At 45.8% G+C, this 22939-nt stretch overlaps 1 protein-coding gene across 1 annotated transcript; it reads right to left on the bottom strand.

Annotated features, from left to right (window-relative positions):
* Positions 1-3906: 3906 nt before the first annotated feature.
* On the bottom strand, positions 3907-14571 carry LOC146198977 (uncharacterized). The gene is made up of 4 exons (XM_084594432.1): positions 14334-14571; positions 11683-11894; positions 7626-7691; positions 3907-4290 (listed from the first exon to the last, which is right to left on the bottom strand). The coding sequence occupies exons 2-4, from the start codon at positions 11872-11874 to the stop codon at positions 4063-4065; spliced, it is 486 nt and encodes a 161-aa protein (XP_084450558.1). The 5' UTR covers positions 11875-11894; positions 14334-14571; the 3' UTR covers positions 3907-4062.
* Between the last annotated feature and the right edge of the window lie 8368 nt (positions 14572-22939).

Raw genomic sequence — 22939 nt, 5'->3', positions numbered from 1 at the left:
ATGATGTGCCAAAGTATTTCCGTTGGATACGATGGGATTATCCACGATTACATAATAGAAACTGGTAGCTTAACTTGCTAACCCTCTTCAAAAGCCCAGGTTTTTTGTTCTTCAAAATCATTCATTACACTTCTTTACATTCCCGCTTGATGCTAATATTTCTCTTTTAATCGCCTGTGGAAGTTTAGTTGTGTGCGCGCCACTATATCTTGGCCAGTAGTTATTTGGACAGGAGTCTACCAATCTCATCCAGTCGCCATGCGTGGAAGAGTTACTCCTAAGGAGTTGTTCTCTCCTCACTACTCTTCACTCTAGCACTGTGATGCCTACCAGATCGACTCAACAAGATCCCAGGCTTTAAACATAGCTTTGATGATATAACTATTTGGGCTGAAATGGGCTGAATGAGGCACATAAAGTTGTCCCCCACGCAGGCATCAAGGTTGTTTGTGAACATATTGGCTCACGCGGGTTCTCCTGCTCGTCGATCATATCAGAATACGTAGTTATCCTCCTCCTTCCTCAGCGGGGGGACAGGCCCTGCGCCCGCATCCGCCTGCAGGTAAATGACAACCCAGCAGACAATGCATCTACGATTCCAGTGCTGGGCATGAAGATCCAAAACAATTGCCGCAATGGAAACATGCTGCTTACGTTGAACAAACTACCCGCTTCATACATCGCATTTCAAATTGCCACTCTTGTAACAATAAAGGAAACCTTATCCGGCTGGGTTAAGCCTTCAACAGTCGTATCAACTACGTGTTCATCTGTATCAAACCATACGTCACCGACCGAGAAAAACTAAACCATCTGAAAACCGTCAACAAAGGTGCACTAGGGCTCCCGCGAAGTACCTTATACGAAAAGCTCTTGGTGCTAGGAATTCACAACGCTTTCGAAGAGATGATCGAGGCTCACCTCTATTCTCAATATACGCGACTTACCACCACATCTACCAGCAGATATACAAGACATTCGTATTCACCGCGAATGCACGGAGGTTCCGAAAACTATACATTTCTGCGGACCATCCGATATCGCCTCTTGACACGTACTTTACCTCCCAAAATACAAAGGATAGGCATCCGGGCTTATAAGTGGAACGACATCAATCAAGACGTAAACGCCTGCATCAAGCCATCAAGGCGCAAACGCGTGTACGCGGACATAGAAGCTCGCGCCCTACTTTTCTATGCCAGCGGTGGTCATACTTAGTAGTCTTTTTATTGCTGTGTCGTTAGATGTGCTGGGTTGTACTTGATTATATTATAAGCATCAAAATTATAGTGAGCGACTTATGATTACAATAGGTTGGGAAACCGAATTTTTTTTTTTTTCATTGGTCAGTGCGAAAAGCGAGTCAAAACAATGTTTTCTGCTACACTTTTGAGGTACTTAAAATTTCGCAACAATTTTATTATTATTTTCTTTTTTCATTTTTATTTGCTCCAGTACTTTGGCCTTATGGGACTGTTTCTTTTGAAATTTTTTGGAATATTAGGACTAGTATATCAGACGTTGGAACACGAAAACACGCAATCCATGCAGTAAGGATGACACGCATTGTTCAGGCGTGCTTTCCCAGCAGGAAACAAGTGTTACGTTTTTATTGTTGGTGTTTTTATCTGAATTTATTTTAATACCAAGGTGACTTACACACCAGGAGACCTAGTGAATAGTTTTGAAGAATTGTAAATACGCAAAGTTTTAAATAAAATAATAATTAGGACCAAACTCTTAGCCAGCTGGTTGTCGTTTCCTTCAAAAAATGTTCCTAATCAGGCGACTAACTGTTTCATATTTATTAATTAGCATTTCTTTAGCACAATCGTGTGTTCAGTCGCCAAAGAGGATAGAAGACACGCTCCTGCGGTTCCGGATTAGTGTCTCGAGCGGCGTCTTTGTCTGAAATTCTCGAGTGGGAGAAAATGCGGCAGTTTCGTTTTCTTTTTTTTTTTTTTTTTTCGTACGAAATCAAAGCTGAATGCATGAGTCACAAATTGAGCTCGATGCAAGTAGGATATCGCTGATGACATGTTACAGTAATCGCGGCGCAGAAATAATATCAGCATATTCCGTGGTATCATCACATGCAGTTTCGTTTCCCTCCATTGCTATAAAAACTAAAGACACTCACTAAGCGTTGACTATTTTTTTTTCTCACACTAAGCGACGATGTTAATGCGTGCGCATGCCGTGGTGCAATTGCGCTGTCAGTTTTAATTCGGTGTAATGGCGCTAAACGCATCCTCAGCGTACGTTGCTTTTGGACAAATGTTCTTGTGTGTCTCGTGCTATCTGTGCAGTTTTTTTTTTTTTTTTTGAACAAAAATAATACTGAATTTTCTCGCTGTTCACAGCTTTAGACAATGACAGTACCTTCATTTCAAACGCTGGTATGACACTGTCTTATACATGGATAACTTAAATATTCAAATTATTAATAACCAGCTGGTTCAGAAATAATATAGCTATAATTCTTCTTTTCGATAAAGAGGGTCTGTTTCGGAGATCACGTGTTTTGCAAGTGGTTCCCTCTCCACAAGTAGTCCAATTAACCTTTTATATTTTTAACTTACTGTTTTGCTTCTCCAAGCTAGCCTCCTTTCTCCGCCTCGCTAGCTTCTTTTTTCACGCTGCAGTTCACCGATTGTACTAACATTTCTTCTCTCTCTCTCTTCCTTTGGGCTCAGTCGCTGGTTTTCTTCGGTCCGCTCGGCCCCGTCCCTCTCTGTTCCTCAAAGTTTTTGTCTCGTTTCCTCGTTACCGCGCAAACCGTTAGCACGTTACTAATTGCATTTCCCCTCAATATTGCGCTTCTAGCGTTCAGAGCCATATTTGTAGACTGTCCTAGGTATTCGCATCAATGATACTAGATAAACCGATGACTTTTTTTTCGAAACCATAGTTGTGAGGGCAGACACGACAGCTCTCTAAATAGAGCTGGTGAATTAACCTTCCCCGCAACAATTCCACTCTCTTCATTGCTCCACCCACTTTTCGCATTTGAAAATCGGAACTTCACTCTTGGCATAACAGTTCAATTAGCCGCGGGAATTAAAACAAGCATGCATCGCTAGGGACAAAGGAAATAGAAGGCGAAGTGAAAAAATCTATTCAAGGCATGTTCTTCGTGCTGTGTTCAGATACAACTCTAGAACGGACAAGTAAATTGCTGTCTAGGGCGGTCTTCCCAAAATTAGCGTCGACTTATCATTCTCAAGTCTCGGTCAATCAAACTTGATCTGCCGCGCATCACATACGGCTTCTATGCAGGTGCCATGCGACTCCTTAAGTCGTCGTCGAACAATGGGCAAATGAACTTGACTTGCGGTACGTTCTTTTGAAGCAGACTGTTTCTCAGTGACAAATGATTATAATACTTATTTATTTCAACTTCAGTATTTTATGCTGTTGTTTCAGTGGCTGGGAGAGCTCACGACTGGTGCAACTTTCTCCACGAGTGGCCCCATTGAGCAGTGCAGCGGCCATCAGTGTCTGGCATGAAACGATAGCCCGACAATGCATGTGGCTATATTTTGTTTCTCTTTGCATATTTTTGGAAGTGGTAATTTTTCCTTGCGATGTTTGCAGTGAGTATTGGCTCTTCGGAAATTAGCGAGGGAGCTCGTCAGAAGCAGCGATAAAAAATAATAAAGGTAAGTATTAGGTTGGAACTGTGCCCCAAAAGCGGTTCGGTGACGGGTTCTCCCATTTGTTCGGGTTCAGGTTTAGTTCGAAGATGGCAAAAAAAAAAAAAAAAAAAAAATCAGGGTTAGATTCTATGCCGGGCAAAATTTCGGGCTCAGTTCCGGCTCGGCACACTGCTTAAGGGCTCCCGGCTAGGATTAGCCAACTTCCCTGCACCAATTATCACTAATAAAGTCGCAATCAACCAACCAATCAAATAAATAAAATTGCTTGCTTTATTTCACATTAACGAGGTGTAAGAATCATTTTCATTCAGTTCTTGCTTCCATGTTCATACGATCCCTCTCAACATTGCCCGCTGGAACGTGAAGTTCCTGTTCCCCAGAGGAAGCGTTTCTTTCGCCACCTCTATATATATGTTTTTCGAAAGTCAATGTTCTCATACATTGCCTTGACCTGTACGTGCGCCGGGGCTCTCTTGACTCTAACAAAATCACCGCCCTCAATTCTGTGCCTCTTGTGGCACAAGGGGCACCAAAGCTTCGTTGATCCCGGATATAGACGCACGGAAAACTGGCAACCGTTCACGCCACACAAGTATTCTTCACCGGGAACAAATGGCTCTCTGGATTCCACCTGCGTGATAAAAAAAAGAAATAAAGAATAAAACGCGACAGGCGGTTACCTTATACAGTGGTAAGACTATATATTCATTAAACAACCAGATTTTCTCTGCGGCTGGATTTTGACTGAGGATTAGCGCAAAGCGCAACAGTGTATTTTGTGATGTTAATGCACGCCAAAGGTCTGCAGGTGGTTAAACTATTCCAGAGCTCTGCAACATGCTACACCACCTTTTTAATTTCACTCCCAATTTTTCCTTCCCTAACGCCACAGAGCGGTTGAGAAGCACAAGGGGAACTTGGAAAGTTACTACACATTTCATTTTCTCAAAGCCGATTTTAACCTTTCTTTTTTTTTGTGCCAGCTTAATTCAGAAATCACAACCAAAATATGAAGGGATACCTAAGCTTCGCATTCAAAGCCATGTTGCGACCGCGTCGATGGCTCCCGTCTGCCGGTTCTATGAGGCTCCTCGTTCTCGGGGCGTTCCCTTTGCTATTTGCGTAATCACTAAAGTCTCGATTCGTACACTTGCCTCTAATATTTTACACATTCCTTATTACGCAGCCGTAAGCTGCCACTTTACGCAAAATACCGACCGACATAGGCATAAAGCCACGCTGTATGCGGTACGAGTGTGCCTGCGTGGACTTGGAGCTGCGCGCCTGATTCGAGACACGAGTGTCCTGGAGGGTTTATAGTGTTAGCTTCTCATTCAAGCTACACATTTATTCTCGGTCACAATGATACAACTGCGGACATTCATCACTAATAATAATCTTCTCCCAAAGACGTTGATTCAGCCTGACGTCCCCAGCGCTTGCATTCTTGCATGGTGCTGTGTACTGGACCTTAATTATACTTTTCCTTACTGTTTCTATATTACTTTATAAAGGTGTATACCAATCGTAGTGTTAGCTATATACCCCGAGAAAAGTTTCCATTTGCCTTGTTAGAGACGAAGGAAATTAAAGGATTACTTCAATAATAAGGCAGCCGGATACAACAGCTGTTGACTAGCCCAATTTGCAAGGGCAAAGTTAACTTCGGTAAGTTTTTCATTTCCTATTGCAAATGCTATGCGAACTAATGGCACAAAATCCCAATGCCTTCAGCATGCGCTCTACTTCGCAACAAGGGCATTTCGCAAGGTCTCGATTTTTATCGACCGTGCATGCATCTCTTGTTTAGTTCTTAGTTTTACGCGCAGAATTCGTCGATAAATATGAATTGTTTGACGTTGATAAAAATTGATTGATTTTCACGTGCCATTAAAACGTTGTTTGAAGCATGTTTATGATTAAAGCTGTTTACCTAGAGCCAAGAACAGCTGAAATTGAGTTTTCCATTCTGTCTCCACGAACAAAGAGAGCGCAGCGACATCCAGGCAATAGGAAGTCTCGCGAAACCTGAGGAATATCATCTCAAATATAGACCCTATATGTGAGCCGTTTTCAATGATGTGTACGCGCTAAAATAGTTCACCGCATTTTGCGAACAGAAGCCTGACCATCTGGAACGTACTGCAGACGCTTAGTGTCCCCTCTTACTGCAGAAGTAATTGTCCAAAACCACGCATGCACGTTCCAGAAACCTCGCTATGAGTGCTAACCACCGATTAACAAGGCCTATGATTTTGGATGCCGATCACGTTTCTTTTCACATGACTGATTATAATTTATTTCGACGACATCCTCGACTAATCTTTACGCGAAAAAGCTTCACGGTCTGGTGTGCTCCATTCCTTTGTATTTTAAGGATACAGGAAGATGTCATGAGGCACGTGCTATTGGGGTGCTTTAATATAATTTCCACACCATGGGTGTTTTTTAAAGAGACCTCAAAATATATTTACGGTCATATTTTAATGCTAATCTGTAAATAAAGAAAATATATGTGGGCTTTCGACCTAAGGTAAACGCTCTGTGTGATACACATAATTTAGATATTTAAAAAAAAAAAACGGTCCTATTACCCGCTGGCCGTCGATTAGGGGGCATTTCACCGCAAGTTCTTCGCCACTATTTACTTTTGAAATCAACTGTGCCCATAAAGGAGCGCCACATCATCGGGCGCGCAAAAGTGACGCGGACGGGACTTGTCACAGAAAGGCGCCGTTGATACCTGTTGCATCGAATTTTTCTTGCTTATCGTCATGAGTTTAGTGGAGGAGGAATGCATGAGGAACATCAGTTTATATTGCCTACGTAGTCAATATAGTTGAAAAGTTCAGGGTTGTGGAGGAAACTGATGTAATACCCATTTTGCATACTCGGTTCTTGTTTTTAGTTAATACCTTTTCACTATCCCTTCAACATGATGGGGATTCAAAATAGATGAGCGTCTTCCCATTTCGCCGCTATCAAATATGGCGCGGCCTTCGTGGACATTGCTACAACAACTAAGCGACCGTGACGAGCATCGAGGAAAGTATTTGCTTTCCTTGACAATGAATAACATTCTCTCAATTGCTTTAAGCGAAATGACCAAACCCAGCAGACTTCTTTACGTCTAGCCAGCTAACAAGTGTTCTCACCAGAAAAAAAAAAGAAAACTCACAAATACTATAAATCTCGGCACAAAGAATTGTTTGGTGGCTATGATGGACGCTTTGTGGCAGAGTTCAGGAATGTTCGACCCCTCGGGTTTTTTAACGTGCACTGACATGAACCAAGTTCAAACAACGCAGCCACCGCGAATATGCTCGAGCTCAAGATCTCAAAATTAGCCTTCGAATGCATTAAACACTGATCCACCGCGGCGGGGCTAGTACAATGAATAGGCAGCGTAGCTGAGTGAGGATATTGCTAATTTGCAAGCAAGTTTGCAAGCAAGGCGCACTCACACGAAGCTGACTCAAGGCGGCACCCGCGAGAGCGCCATCTGCCTAAGCCGCTCATCTTCTATATCCTTTGCTATCCGTATTTGCCTTCACCTCAACACTAAGGTCCTCAGCCCTTGATCGGGAAAATTGCTCGATGACGCTTGGGTACGACTACAGGCCAGAAGACGTTGAAGCTCAGTGGCAGGGAAGGGAGCACTTGCATTTGTCAGCGTAGCTCTTTTCTTGCACTTCCGGCTATAAGTTATAATGCTATATAACATCACAACGAATAAAGATTGTTCCGGCTATCTTCAACCTTCGTTGTAGTTCCCTCCCCTTTTCTACTCTTCGCACGAAGACCGTTTCCTTCCCTTCTTGAGATACTTCTAGACATCATAATTAAAAGCAATTTCTTTTAATATTTTATTACTAACTGTACCCGAAACAATTCACTACTGATGAAAGTATACCAGGTATGAGCGCAAGTAACCTAAGTGGAGAAAATGTAGGTATCGAACTTTACCTCTTCTTCTTTAAGATCCTCCTCTTCAAGATGTCCACCACATGCACCGTTCAAGTCACTCTCGCTCTGTAAAAATGAAAAATAAAATTAAAAAGGAACGAGAAACATAAATAAACAAAAGGGAAGCTTAAGTTGTGGTGATTAACCAAACAGTGGTTAATTCATGCCAGCAATTATGGCTGCACGCAACGGTGAATGTGACGAGCAAGGAGAGCTGAAACATGTTCATCCCTCGCTCCCGGAGCTTACAGCTACGTTCCAAGATTGGTCACAATTCCTCTTTAAATATGCCAAGTCAGCTATGCTTCTAACGTTACCATTCCTTTACCATTACTATTAGTGGAGCACCCATGGAACACAAGGAACACAAATACGCATTGAACTCAAGTGCGGCTCTTGAGATAAGGCAGCCTCGAACGAACAGTATGCAAATGTTAAATTTACCCGGAGTCCTCCACTACGGCGTCTTTGTTTTGCTGAATCGCATTGGGATATTAAACCTGTTAAACCTTATAAACAAACCAAACTAATCACTAATTCCTTAACTCGTCCATATATTATCTTACACACACTCATTAGCATACAGTCAGAAGTTATGTTATGGGAGTGACCACATGACAGATATGAATACCAGCTTTAACCACAGGAATCTGCCTGCGTAGACAAGGGGATGTCAGGATCCAAGGGGCACGGAGGGGTGCATACTCATGTCATCCTAGAGGAGGGCTTGTTCAAGGTTCCTTTTATTTAGTTCTTTCAAGCTCCAACGATTACGAACAGAGCCTTGAGATCACATTCAGTAAACTGCCACGGTTTCTATGTTCATTTGTAAATTCGGTAATGGGTCGATAAGAAAAAAAGAGACAGTATCTGTCACACTTCTAGGAAAACACCTGGACCATGCCGTAAAGGAAATAAGGAAGGAAGAAGGGATTAGGACAGGGAATAGCGAAAGAACTGAAAATGTGGAGGGCTCCTGAAAATCGCTGCGGCTTGCTAAATTCAGTGGCCGCTATCCGCAGCGTGGCCGTCTCACGAAATCTAGCGCATACTCGCGCCACTCGTATTTGACTTGACACAACCACAAGAACGACATTCGTATGATGGTGGTGTGAGAACTTCCAATAATTAGTTTGGGAGCCTCAGGGTAGCCCCGCTACATGTTCAGCGCGTCCCTACTCCGGAACACCGCTTGGCGAGTCCCCGTCTCGGGCCCGTTTCATCACAGCCCGTTGAGATTCCAGGAAAGAGCAACTGAGGATAGGGCACTGCACTTGCCTGGTTGGTTGGTTTGTGGGGTTTAACGTCCCAAAGCGACTTATGCTATGAGAGACACCGTAGTGGAGGACTCCGGAAATTTCGACCACCTGGGGTTCTTTAACGTGCACTGACATCGTACAGCACACGGGTGCCTTGCTGTTCGCCTCCATCGAAAAGCGACCCCCGAGGCCGGGATTCGTTCCCGCGTTCTTGGGAACAGTAGTCAAGCGCCGTAACCACTGCGCCATCCCGGCGGGGTGCACCGCACGGGCCTGATTTACCGGCCCGGCCCTACCATTCGAAGCCCGAGCCCGGTCTAGGCCCATGGCTCCAAGCCCGGGCACGGCCGGTGGGCCCAGGCTGACATGAATGAGGCTCGAACTGAGCCCACGCTTCTGTGACTAGGCCCACCCCCGGCCCTGCAAAGTCAGTCTGAGCGGACCCCTTAAAAAGACTTTTGTATTCCATCATAAATAATCTCGACCTGACAACAGAAAAATCTCAGGCTAGCGGTGTTGCGTTTTAGTAGGCGCGCGCTCACGCAAACGAGCCGTGTGTCATGCGTTGCAGCGCTCCGTAAGACCTGCACTGTAGCAGAGCGCGCTGCAGGGTTTTACGCATTTCCTTTTTAAGTTTTTCGCTCGTGTTGTTGAGTGCCGAGAGGCGTGCGCGTCTCAAGTTATTTGGACAAACCGCTGAGTGGCGCTGATTAAACTTTGTCTACAAATGAACTTTCTCTCATTCAGCGTAAACAAGGTTACTAGCAATGGTTTATTTATAAACCACTGGAACGATTGTACACCGGGATTCCTTCATTTCCAAAATTTCCGAAAGAAGCCGTATTCAGCTAGTCTCTGCCTGACGTGAGCTCATCATTTCAAGCCCGAGCCCGACCCGTTCTCGGCAGAGAGAACTGTATAGCTCGGCCCGGCCTGCGGCCGGGCCAGGCCGGGTGCTCTATAGTTGAGGAGAGCAGTGTCCCATGTCTCTCTGGAAGGGCTTGGGGAAGGGTGAGGTGAAGACTTTGAGTACATGTCCACACTATGTGGAATATACAGCAATTCCCATCCGTATTTGGATCTTAGTGTTTTGTGATTGCAGGACAGAGTAGAATGTCTGTTTGAAGGCGCCTTAAAGTTCGCTCCTTCGTTTTACTCAGCCCCTTTGCAGAAGCCGGGAAAAGACGGTCGTTGCCGCGGTAATGTTTTACGATTTCCTTGAACTGAAGAAGCGGCTTTGTCTTCGAGCCAGAAGAGCTTTGATCAGGAGTCCGGCGGGTAAGCGATCGGACAGACGCGTCAGCGGTCTCATTATCTCTTAAGTCCAGGTGGCTAGGAGCCCAAATGATTTTCTTCGGTGTTGGAGCTGTCGAAGTCCGCTTTAGAATTCGACTGGCGAAGGGGAAGATCTTCATTACCAAGTAATGACCATATGCTTTTCGGGAGTCCGTGATGATTAATCTTGAATTTGGGCCAGCGGCATTTTTGGGTCCGCGGCTACGTCTTTGGCTCGCGCTTAATTTTGGGCTCGGAAGGAGAGCGCACCAACGTGTTTTTCCTGGTGAATGACAGCACCAGGGTGAAATCCCGTCCTGCTACGTCTACATAGTACACGCTCAGGAGCCGTATCGTCTCCCAAGCGCCCGAGCCCGTCGGTGTCGTCTGCTTGCGTGTCGGTGTCCATGTTAAGGGGGAGCGGAGAGACCCACAGCATATGGCGCCACAGTGGTAAAATAGGCTTCTCCTCCTCCTCTAGAGTGCAGTCGTGTTGAATGTGTAAGCGGTTAAGCAGGCGGCGCCTGGTCGCCGTCTGCATGGTTCACGAGGTGGGCCGGGCTTCCCGCAACTCCCGGTAGGAGTTGAGCACTCCCAACGCCTTACGTTTGGCGTTAAAGGTAGCCACTGAAGGATCTTGGGCTCGATTAGTTTCTTTGCAGATGACGACGTCTATTGGCTCGTCGTGCATGCTTAGTAGTTGGAACGTATGGCGGGGTGTAGAGGATCCGGCTAGTCACCAAAACCTGGGCGAGCCGAAGCGAATCCCTGCCCTGCAGACCGCTCCGCTTGTTGGAAACGCGGGGAATAATGTGCCCTACCTGTTCGCCCACTTTCTTGAGTTTCGCTGTAGTGGAGGTATAATTAAGGAACAGCGCAAAGGACGGGACACAGAGACACAAGAAAGCACAAACACAATGTCTCTGTGTCCCGTCCTTTGCGCTGTTCCTTAATTATGCAAAACCAACTAGCCCGCCAACTCGCTCTTAGTAGTGGAGGTGCTGATGATGTGATGCCAGTGCAAGTTAAAGATCCCCAGGTGGTAAAAATTATTCTCATTATTACAGATCTCTCTCTATACTTCCTTCACTTTTTACGCCATCTTCCCTGTTCACGGCGCAGGTTCAGAGGTACTCGGTTTTGTTTTATCACAGCTGGTATGAAAATGGAAGTGGCCTGACTAAATGGGTCCTCTTACTCGACGTTTAAGCAAATTGCGTGTGAAGAACTTTTATACACCTGCCCTGAAAGTAAAACAGAGCAGGTGTTTAAGGAATTTGTTGGCTCTTTCGGTTACAGCTCTGATAAACTGAAAACGAAAACATAGTACGCATCAGCTGGACGCGCCCCGTCCTGCGAAGCTTAGCACAATGGAATTTGCCCCTAGAGCTCACCATGGTACAAGTTTGCCTTCGCTGCCATGCTCAGTTTTATTTTTTGAGCGCTGTAGCGACGCAAACGAAACACCAATACTAGAGCAAACTCACCTTTAGCTTTTGAACTGGATAGCGTTGCGGACTTACCTCTGTGTTTCTCTCTGCAGCTATCCTTCTTTTGAAATCCTCGCAGTTCTCATTGTCGTGTTGCGCCTTGCAAGATATGCAGGTCACTTTATTGCACGTTTTGCAAGGCCAGTACGATCCAGATTTTGGTGTCAATTGACCACTACAGGCTTTACCGGCGCAAACAGATATTGTGGCACAGCTGTTCACCATTGCCGTAAGTTATGATCTGCCTGAAAAACAAAAAGAAAAAAGAAGCTGCGGGAATGACGAAAATTGAAGAAAGGACGTTATAAATAACGTCATTTGATTATTCGATGTATTACCAGTAGCGGAAGCAGGGTATACTCACTAGTCTGTGAAACTCTGGTTAATAATGTCTAATCCCTATGTTCAATTGCATAGTTCCCGAATAGAGATATTACCTGATTTTGGGCTGCGTTACGCTCAATTTAAGGACGTCACACCACAAAGTGGCCCAAATAGTGCTATAAAGGCGTGTAAACACTCTGTTTATACTTTTTCTAAACTTTAATGCCAGTGATAAACAAATAAGAAATTTGGTGATATTTGTAATGTACAATCTAAAATAGTATTAGGTAAAAGTCAGTTTTTAGGCCTGCGTGGACATTTTCATGGAACCATCCCCGTCCTCTATTTCACTGAACGGGTGTGCTGCTTAAAAAATATGGCACCCGATTTGCTGCTGAGCTTGTAGGAGGTTGAAGCGGCAATTGTTTTAGCCGGCGCATTTTAATTTTTTTTTTTAACGATGTGCACTGTTCTGGGAGGGGCGATGCAGTCTCTGGAATTCATCTATGTAAGGTTAAATATTTTGTTATTGAATTACTCATATTGCTCATATTGAGCAGCCAATCTCTCTGCCTCTCCTTTCAATAAAGCCATCTATCTATCTACTCATATTGATCAATTTTAGTTTCGGTTTATCAGCGCCAGGCGGTGCATTGATGTCGCAAGGAGCGAAAAGCAGCCACCTTGGTCACGTGGCTACGAACAGTGATCACGCATTGCATGCTGCGCCGTCTACTCAAGTACACACGGTGCGCGTGCCAGCACTTGTCAAAAGCGAGCCAGATGCCAAGGTCGGGGAAATAATATACCGAGTTAAGCCAAACGAGCGAGTGTGGCACGGCGTTCTCAAATCGAGCAGTTCTCTTGGCCCGTTCTTAGCTTTTGTATTTAGCTTCGCAAGACAAAGCGATGTTGATTCTTGGCGAACATATGTGTCGGTGGCCAGTAGCCGAGAGACGCCGTCAGTCGGCCGATCCCCTTGTTACGTTTGAACGGCTCGATTACTCGCTATACGCACCGGACACAATCCGTCACCCTGCAATTCGCCCCGCCCTAAGCCGCGAGACTTCCCTGCTGCTGGGCCCTGTGGCTGTTGATTCCGTTATCGGCTTTTTATACTGATTTGCTTTATCAAACCTTTCACGTATCCGCTAGATGAATGCTCGATTCGCTTCCACTTGGTTGCACCGGCTTGCACCTCAGCGCTGCTTATGTTTACATTTGTATGTGCGGAGCACCTTTGTGTGGGGTCGTTTGTCCTTAAATGGAAGTGCGTTCTGTCCAGCTGGGTTCAATCTTATATATTTTGCACCAGTTATAAGCTAATAACTCAGCAAGAAACGCGCCGATGAACGTAAATGGAAGCCTGCGAAACGCTTATTTCACAGACGGGTTGTTGACACGTTTCGTACTCTCTATCTGCTTTCTCTGGCTTGTCCGGCGCCAATTTTTGCTAATTCAAACGACTGAAATTGTCAACTAGTGACCGACGAGTCGAACAGCTAGTGCCGGGCGCCTGCAGTCTAGCTCTGTTGTTTTTGTTTTAGGCTGACTACTTTAAAAAAAATATGAAGTTACTGCGAAAACAATAATTGGCCTACTATAAAGGCTCGTGTGACTTGATGAAGAATACTGAGAAAACCTTCACTCTAACCTGTAGCCCCCACCTACTCCAAAATGTAGCGGTACTATTATAAGCGATTGCTAAAGCCCCTATTGAGGGGCGCGCCTTGACGTCGGCTGAGCGCGAAGGGAAATAAAGATGAGGGGCGTGTGCTAGATACTACCTAAGCGTGACACGAGTGACTAAGTTCTGAAGCCCGCGGCGCAGGTTCTTTCTTGGCGCTCCACAAGGCGTCCCTGCAATTCTCAATAAACCGACGGGTTTGACGTGGCAGAACAGAAAGCGGGATGCAATCTGGTATGCAGATTATTATTAGGCTTATTTCCATATAAGTTCGGCGAACGTTGCTTGCCTACTAACTACACATCTCCCTCTGCACAATTTTAAGCACTAATATGCTATCTATTAACACCAAAATGCCGTCAGTCCACTTAAACTGCGTTGTTTCCCAAAGGCTGCCTGAGAGACGCGCACAGAAACAACGAATATCGTCTACGCCTTCCGTAAGCGTACACGGAGCGCCATCTGTATAAACGAAAACAAAACGCTGCGGATTTTGCAAGGACGGCGAGATACAATGAAGTTGTTTTGCCAGCCATTACGGTCACTTTGGCATGTCAGGGAACTTTAACAACGCCATTAAAACACATCGCTACAAACGAATTCGCCCGGCGCCTGAAGGGTTGTAGCGAATACAAGGGTTCACTTAACAGTTTGAATTTTCCTTATTACTCACGTTTGCTGCGATGAGAAGCACGGTGCTGTGTTCTGTAAATTAGGAGCGGTTTTCTCGAATTCGTATCCTGCTAAATGATCTGTTCGTTCAGGTACAGCCACCGTCGACAATTCACCGGTGTTTTCAACAAGGAATCGTTAGGGCAGGGTGCGTGACACTGGTTTGCAGGCAGCGTTCCCCAACACCGCTATCTTGCAGCCACTTCCTATCGCGTCCGTTCGAGCTGCCAGCAGCTCTTATCACTCGTTTCGCTTCCATTTCCTTCTTTTTTGTCCTGTACAGCTTTCCTTTTTTTTTTTTTGTTGTTGTTGTTGCACACGGTTCGCGCCTATTCTATGCATGTAGCGAGAAAGCATTAATCTACACGGCGCCACCATCGCCAGATGGGACTGCGCGATCACAGTACATTCGAGTCGTAGGTAAACTGAGCTCTCTCGTATATGGCTAGTGGGGGCGCAAGTCAGTTTTAAGCGAAGGAAAATTACGTATTTGCAATGACGCTTATACCCAAAAAGGATACGGATCCCAGTATCGCGGTGGTGTCGTAGTCATCGGCTATTTAGCTTTTAACACTTCCTCGCATTCTATAAAATAAAATTGAGTGACGCCTAAAGTACCCTTAAATGTACTTACAATTTGATAGCATTTATTTAAAAACAAAGTGTTTGGTGAAGCCAGTTACCTATCGATGGCATCAACAATATTAAAGAAGGTTTACAAATGTTTAATGCAGAAAAAAAAAATCAGGGCGCCTTGATTAAGTCGGGAACTCGAATGTAGCTCAGGTTCATTAATAAACAATCACCTCACTGGGTGTTTGATGATGAAAAGCAGGCTGCTCTTTGCAAAGAGCTTTTAGGAATTCGTTACGGAAGTATTACATGCACTAAAACGTTAAGTATTTCTGCTGCATCGTTTGATAATTTTATGCAGTTCTTCGGGGGTATAAGTGGATCAGATTTTAGCCGCTTCAAAGAGGAGTTATCTCGACTTGAAGATGAGCAGCCTGCAGTCATCGGGGAGCCTTTGGTCGAGGTCAGATTGTCAATTTCTGCTCTACAAGGTCGGAAATCTCCTGGTTCGGAAGGTCGTGAATTCGATTCAGAGTTTGTCTTACCTGCATTGTTGAAAAATTTCAAGGCTTCTTGTGACGCGGGCTTTATACCTCCCACGTTCCGGACTGGTCATACCATATATGCTAATCCTGGAAAGCACCAAGGCAGATCGCATGTAACTGTTGAAGGGTGTCGTCGTATACTCTTAAACACCGTGGGTTATAAGACATTCGCGAAGATTCTTTATTCTCGCCTGCAGCTCGTACGTGGCATTATATTTATTAGGGCCACACTAAGTCAGAGGGATCGAAGGCAGTAGTATTCGCAATCATATGCATATCGCAAGTTCGGTGTTGGTGAACAGCGTCAGATGTAGTCAAGTATTCAGACTGATGTGGAAAAAGCTGTTGATCATGCGGGTCATGCTTTCTTATTTGCCCTTTTGGAGTATTCGATCGTATAGAGGGTTTCATGATTTTTTTTTGTAGCTATCGATATTGTAAGAAGATTATCAGCTTTGGCAGAACTATAGATGGTTCAACTGGTGGTAAGTATTACTACCCCAAGTGCCATCTATAATACTATGACAGATGATCGATTGGACTTATTGTATTCATCATGTTGTTGGCCGGTGGAAGTACCACAATATTCGCATTAACTGAAAACCAGCAAAATTCGGCTCATGTTTATATTTTTTGCGGATGAAATATTTTTCTGCGCTGTTAAATGTTCGGAATATGTCCCTTAATATTATGCCATGTAACTAGTTACACGATACCAACAAGTATCATAGTAGGTTTTGTTACTTTAAAATAAAAATATGTTGAATAGATTTTATATTCGACGAGCTGCTCTGTAACTGGCTGCGTTCCCTCGACGATGAGCACAGTACGGGTAAAGGGCCGCTACGGATTTGCGTCTTTCTTTTACTTAAGACTTGCTAAAGTGTTTTTATTGCGATGTCAATACTGCGGCAGATTTCGAGCCGTCGCATATCTCCGGCGGACGCCACGCTTGACCTTAGCCGAGCCGAGCAATCGCTACAGCCGAGCTCCGCCAGATGGCGGCCCCGTCGGCGCGCCGCCCCGTACTAAAGCCCTGCGTGCTGAATCGGCGCCGCTGTCGCGCAGAACAGATGGTTCGCCGTTGCTTCGGCCTCGCCGTGACTGCTAGGCGCGTATATAGTCCGACGGGTTCCGTGCGCGCGCAAGCGTCGCTTGAGATCGGTCACGCTACGCCGGTTTAGGCCTCATTCTCACAGCCGGTTTTTCTCTCCTCCGTCGCCTCCGTCGCGCCGGCGCTCGCCCGAGAAGAGGAGTGAATGGTGCCAGTACTCCCCGAAATCGGGTGGCCGGCGCCGTGGGGTTGTGCTCCAAGGCGCCGCCGGTCCGGCGAGCGGTGGACTCCGCCCCACGAAAGACGGACCAGTGAGCGCGCTCGCTTCTCTCACGTGACTCTACGTCACGTCTTGCGTGTCGCGACCAAGCGAGCGCCGGCGGAGCGGCCGCGCGGCCATCGCGGGCTCGCATGCAGACGGCAGTGCGCGAGCACAGAGAAAAAAAAAAAAAAAAAAGCTGGAGTTGCCCTTCTCTCTGGTGCCCCGCGAAGCGCGCGCTGGCAAGAGACAACAAATGCTGTTCCTTTTTTTTTTTCATTTCTCAATGCACCGGGTGTCACAGCTAAACATGACCTCCTGCAAAACCTTGCGATGTTTCAGTTGTATATTTGAATGGTTTTATCAAAAGTAATCTTGCAAGTTCTGGCGACCCATTCCTTTATTGATGACAGAGTTATTATATGTGTTCCTATAGACTTCTTCGATTTCGCTGACTGCCATGAATAATATTATAAATAATATAGGAGTGCGCATTTTATGCTGAGCTTGGATACTGCCTTGATATATATTCGTACCCATTTGTTGTTTCGTAGTACGCGCGGTGTTTGTACTGAGGCTGAGATAAGAAGGCGTTCCAACTCCGAACTGCTGAGAGAAGTCGCGACACTAAATGTGGAATACAAGAGACGGGGATTTCTTTTTTTTTTTTATCAGGGGCGCTGAAGTAACAGTACTATTCTCAAGTAGTAGATTTGGAATTTCACTCACTTCCATTCCGGAGCTACGCAAACGATACCTCGTTGCAAACAGTTAAGCGGGTAGTTTTTCTCGCAAACCTAAGCCGATCCAAACGCAGAACAGGCGCTTGGCAAATTTAAATCATATAAAGCATGTGGCTCATAATTTGAGCTAAGATCCATTATATAGACACAACCAGAAACACAAACAAGTACGGCGTAGCAAACAAGGTTCGGGACAGTAAAGATTCGGACGGGCGGAAAATCTATTGGCTAGGCAGGTGAAGAAGTCAAAATGACTGCCGCACAGGTGAAGGAAAAGAAAGAGGTAATGGGTGAGGTGAGGAAAGGAGCAGAGGAGAAAACCGAGCAAAGAAAAGAGAGAAAAAGAAAGCAAACAGTGGGTGAATGGTGCGGCAAGAAAACATCATGAATGGGGGGAGATCTAAGGAACGAAATAAAGAAAAACCATACAATGGGAAAAAAAATTCAAGAAAAGGACGCAGCCTACCTGCCAGACAGAGAACCCCTTTTATGAAAGTTGTGACGAAACTGCTTATCAAGAGTAATATAGCTAGAGTGTACATTTACACTACGTTTTAGTACTCGCTGCTTATAATCGTTCCCATTTGCTTCCGTGCTGTACGCGCGGCGCTTTGCAGTAAACTGTGGAGTTGCGTACAGCTACTGAAGCTAAGATGGCAATGCCTTCCAGACCCAAAGCACAAGAGGCTAACAAAAAATGCCGATTTTATTTAATTTTGCAATATGCAGGACGACACAGCTAACCTCGACATCCGACAGATTTGCGTGAAATATTATTTCAGTCGGTGCCATTCTAACTTGATTTTTAATGCTTGTATCAAAACCATATTGCCATGCTGTCGCGAACAATTCTTTTATTGATAGAATAGTTCATTATGCTTACTGTGATTGTGCTGATTGAGAAGAATAATTTCGCTGATTGTGAAGAATAATGTTATTGGAGTGAGCATAATTTTCTGCGGTTTCATACATGGTTGCTATAATTATACTCATTTGCTTTGGCGCAGTACGCGTGGTGTTTGTACCGTTACCGAAGCTGAGATGAAAACGCGTTCTAGCTCCAAACTGCTGTTAGAGCACGTGAGACACCACGCTTCTTTTTTTTTTCGTACAGACGCGGAGCACACGACTTCCACCGCTGCAGGGAGGGCAGCCGCCCTCCGCATTTTTTTTTTTTTTTTTGCAGGAGAAAAAAAAAAGCGCTCTGACTTAGAGTCGCGTGTGAGCGGCGAGGCCCCGCCCAAACAAGTTTGACGGCGTCCGGCGCCCCTTTCTGTTTGAACATCGCGCCGCTCCATCCGTCGTGCGGTGTCCCCCGCCGGTGCCGCCGCGACGGAGAGGAGCACCGGCTGTGAGAATGAGGCCTTAGACGTCAGACGATACTTCGGCGCTGCGCGCCGTCAGCGGCTCTCTTCGGAGCATGCGCAGAAAGATCGCCGACCCGCGGGCCGTCTGCATCCAGTTCGCAGCCTCAACCGTTCGCGGGTAAAGTGATCTCGGAGCTTCTTCCACAACTTATAGCATTCTTCAACCACAGATAAAAACGCATCACAAAAAAAAGATCAAAAGTTACGGTATAACTTTGCGTGCAACAAGTGGAAAACTCGCCTCGGCCGACAAGCATACAAACGAAACCGAACATAGCAGCAGTGAAGAGCTCACCTGTCAAGAGACCGCAGCTCCGCCTTATCTGTTCACATGCGTTCTATTTGCGCTGCTGGACTCTGAAGTAGAGTCGCTTCGTGTCGTACGCACTAGTGTTAGCAATAGAACGAAAAAAAAAAAAAGATGTGAAAGAAAGGACTGAAGACACAAACAAAATACAAAAGAGTACAATGGCTATAATAACGATTAACCACTCGGTTACATATACACTTCGTTTTGCACACGCACTTTGCGCACAATTTTCAAGCGGATCCATTCTCCGTGCTGACGAACCGCTCACTGATACGCACATTTCTTCACGCGCCCGCTCTCACTGTCGACGCATCGCGCACTGCTGCTCGGTATCCCGTGATCGCACTCTCTCTCACCAAAACACGGACGCTGTATTCGCTGCGTACTAGGCCCATTCCAAAAGAAAACACCACAAACACGGTAAACACGGACGGACGGCACGGCATCGGCCACCGTGGCACTGACTCGTCTGAGGCACGCTGCAGCGGGGAGTTGTCAGTTTACATCGCACTCACAGGACGCTCACGCGTGGTTCAAGGTTCACACAGTCGCCGCCCAGGCGGGAATTCTAAGTCAGCCGCTGGCTTCGATAAACCTCTCCACCAAACTGACCGAAGCGAGTTCAATTCACGTTGCTTATGCGGTCATCCGCCATCTTTCTCTGCGCGATGCACTGTGGATACGCCGGGCCCCGTCGGGGCGCGCTGGCCGCCGCCGGTTACGTTGGGCGCTGGACCTCGCTCAACTATCGGCGGAGTGTTTTCGCCAGCGTAACGCAGCGTGTGCGAGCGCGCGCGTGCGTTGTGTCGGACTATATTCGCGCCTTAAAGAGAGGTGTCGACGACAAGCTACGGCAGGGAAGCGACAACGTGCACAGGAGATAGTGGAAGAACGTGAAGAACGTCGTGCTAAGAGTCGTGCACAAGATGAAGCTCGGCGACTACGTTCTAGCTCTCCGAGTGCTTCCACCTCGTCGGCTACTGATGAACACATGACTGCGCTGGAACGCCGCAATGCCACCAAGCGAAGACAGCGCGCTGAAGAATCGCCGGAAGAGCAGTCGTAACCATTGTGATTCAAGAGTTACTCTATAGCCCAACTGCCGAACCACACAAGCTACGCCACAAGCGAACACACAAGCGTAGCCATGCGTCCATTGCTAACGCAATTTACCAGGCTTAACCAGAGTTAAGCCACTGCCAATATTTTTATGATTTTGTAACGGTGGCTGTTTGTATGAAGTGCGACAGAAATGAAATCCACCTGGTGGCTTGGAAATGCATTTCGGTGATCGGCCCTTATGTTGACTGATGAAAATTGGTATTCCTGGTTTTTTGACTGATCGTTATATTTTACCGTTTTGTCATTTTTTTTAATGCTACTTGATAAGCTGACGTCTAATGAGAACACACGTCACACATGCAAAGAAAGTAGAAGAAAACATGTTTAAAGCAGCTTTCTTTGCAAGCAGTTAAGAAGCAACTTATATTTACAATTTAGGATTGAAACATAATTACGAATGTTGCGCTTTTATTTGGCTTGGGCACTCACGTTTACACCCCGCCCCTTAGCGTTGTATGTTGAAAGGTGAAGCCTTGTTCTTGGAATGATGTACTCCTTTTGTAGTGTCGGTGTTCAAGATAGCTTCAGGCAGATGCAGCCTACTTTGACCACCACGTGCAGGGGTACTGTCTTGACTCGAACAAGTTCATTGCCCTCAAGCATGTGCCTCCCGTAGCACACGGGGCACCAAAACGTTTGGAGAAGAGGCGCAGAAAACGGGCAGTTGCCCGCTAGTACACTCGAGACACTTATCTTTAGCTGGATATGAAGCGTGTCCTGAAGGCCTGCGTGATAATAAAAGAAAAAAAAAACGAAAACGAAGTGGAAAAAAATCACCATTTATTTAATTACACCACCTATGAATTCCCTCTTACGAAGGTATTGCATAGGAGGCACACGAACACATACATAGAAATAAAGCACTAATTCATCAACTGAAAATCGCACAATGTACTTGATAACTAAATAATAGCGGAACGGACGAAACATACAAATAAGTAATATTAAATCACCTAGTTCACAGTGTTTTGCTACAAGTAACTTATCTTCAATAGCGTTCTGTTATGTCTGGTTATCCCAGTCTATTAATGTGCGTGGTATGAATTATTTTGAGTGGGGACATATGAGCTGCAAGTTACGCATTTTATTTTGTTATTCTGATTCCGGCGCGGGTAGAGTGCAGCATATGGCTCAAAAAAGTTATGATGGAGGGTGAAATGATGATATAGTTTTATGAAATAAGGTTACGCGAGCAAATCGCGTCGATATAAAAGTAGTTCACTTTGTTTTAACACTGTAGCACTAATGAAGCGGGAGTAATTAAAAAAGATCAAACGTACAGCTCGGGTTTGGAAGGATTCAATATTTTTTATGAGCTATCACATTGTACACGAAATCGGCGCACATTTTCGTTACGTCGGTGCGGCGTGAGGGAGGCGCGCACGGTGTTTGCGTATAACGTTCCTCAACCTTGGATAAATGTCTCCTTTCCCGCCTGAGGAGAACTCGTAGCCTGGCGCGCATCGGCGTCCCTCCCTCCTCATCACTCGGCAGCGACGATGGTTCACCGGCGGAGAAGCAGCCAGTCACCTCCAGAAAGTTCTGCCGAGGCTGACCAACGACGACGCGCATCTCGGCGGGAGGAGGAGAGGACGCTTGTACATTGGAAGTTCAGTGCATGTGCGGTGCCGCTTTGGTGTGGCGTAACACACAGACGCAGCGCTTCTTATAAATTGGGGTCGCGTCGTTTCGACAAGCCAGTGTTAGAGCTAGTGTTGCAGTGAATAAAGTGCTACTGCTCGGCTCCCGGGATCCACCCTCTGTTCGGAGAGCCCACTGATCTGCGAGGAAGCGGCGCTCGTCTACGGGGCGGCCACATAGTGATTCTCCAGAGGTCGGAATTCGAGATTGCCCGGTGAACAATTTCGTGTTTTTATGTTCTGATTCTCTCGTGCGTTGCGTATTGTTATGAAGTCTCTGTGTTTGTTATTAGAGCCTTTCTAGTTGCATGCTCTGCATTGCTCGTTGTAAACCTCGTGCGGTGTGTTTTGTTAGTGTGAATTCTTCTGTATCGTCTCCTGCTGTGTATACAGTCTGTTTTATTTGTTAACCCTGACTCCGACCCTTTTTATGTACAACAACCCTCTGGTAATGTCTCACGTATCAAAGTGATTGGAGTATTGCCGATTTTATTCAATAAAAAATCAGGCCAAAACAGACAAGAAACATTGCGAGAAAGCCCCGTAACAATATTTGCGTGTCTGCACACTAAGTAGAGAGTAAATTATGAGATATAGGAGTCACCAGTGCTTGATGTTTGCAAACCTAACAAAGCTCGATTAAACCAGATGCATACTTTTCTCAGCGCAGATGTTTTGTAAGGGAAGCTGTCGAGGATAGCAGAAGCCAGAGCCATGAAAAGAGTTGCGCCACACTGAGTTGGGTGATGTTCGTTCCGAAAACATTCGGCAAAATATTTTAATTTGCAATGATAGCAGCGACTACTCACCAAATTCGACACGGCCTTAGCTGTAAGACTAAAAACGATTACTCTTGGCAAAACTAAAGTACGTCTGTGTCGGCGAAGAATCGCGCCGGGGGGGGGGGGGGGGGGGGGGGGCGGTAAGTGCGCTATGGTTGTTTCTTCTGAAAGGCCATTTGCGCCCGTGCCTTAAAAGTACGGTTTCGGGGAGG

Source organism: Amblyomma maculatum, chromosome 2, assembly GCF_055883805.1.
Source record: "Amblyomma maculatum isolate TAMU_Amacu chromosome 2, ASM5588380v1, whole genome shotgun sequence".
Lineage (NCBI taxonomy): Eukaryota > Metazoa > Arthropoda > Arachnida > Ixodida > Ixodidae > Amblyomma > Amblyomma maculatum.
This window is presented reverse-complemented; position numbering and strand designations above follow the sequence as displayed.

Coding starts and splice junctions, on each gene's coding strand:
- LOC146198977 (XM_084594432.1), bottom strand. CDS start 11,874: ATGGTGAACAGCTGTGCCACAATATCTGTTTGCGCCGGTAAAGCCTGT. Junction 7,692..11,682: donor CTGCAGAGAGAAACACAGAG/GTAAGTCCGCAA, acceptor TCATTTTTACAG/AGCGAGAGTGACTTGAACGG. Junction 4,291..7,625: donor AGGATCTTAAAGAAGAAGAG/GTAAAGTTCGAT, acceptor TTTATCACGCAG/GTGGAATCCAGAGAGCCATT.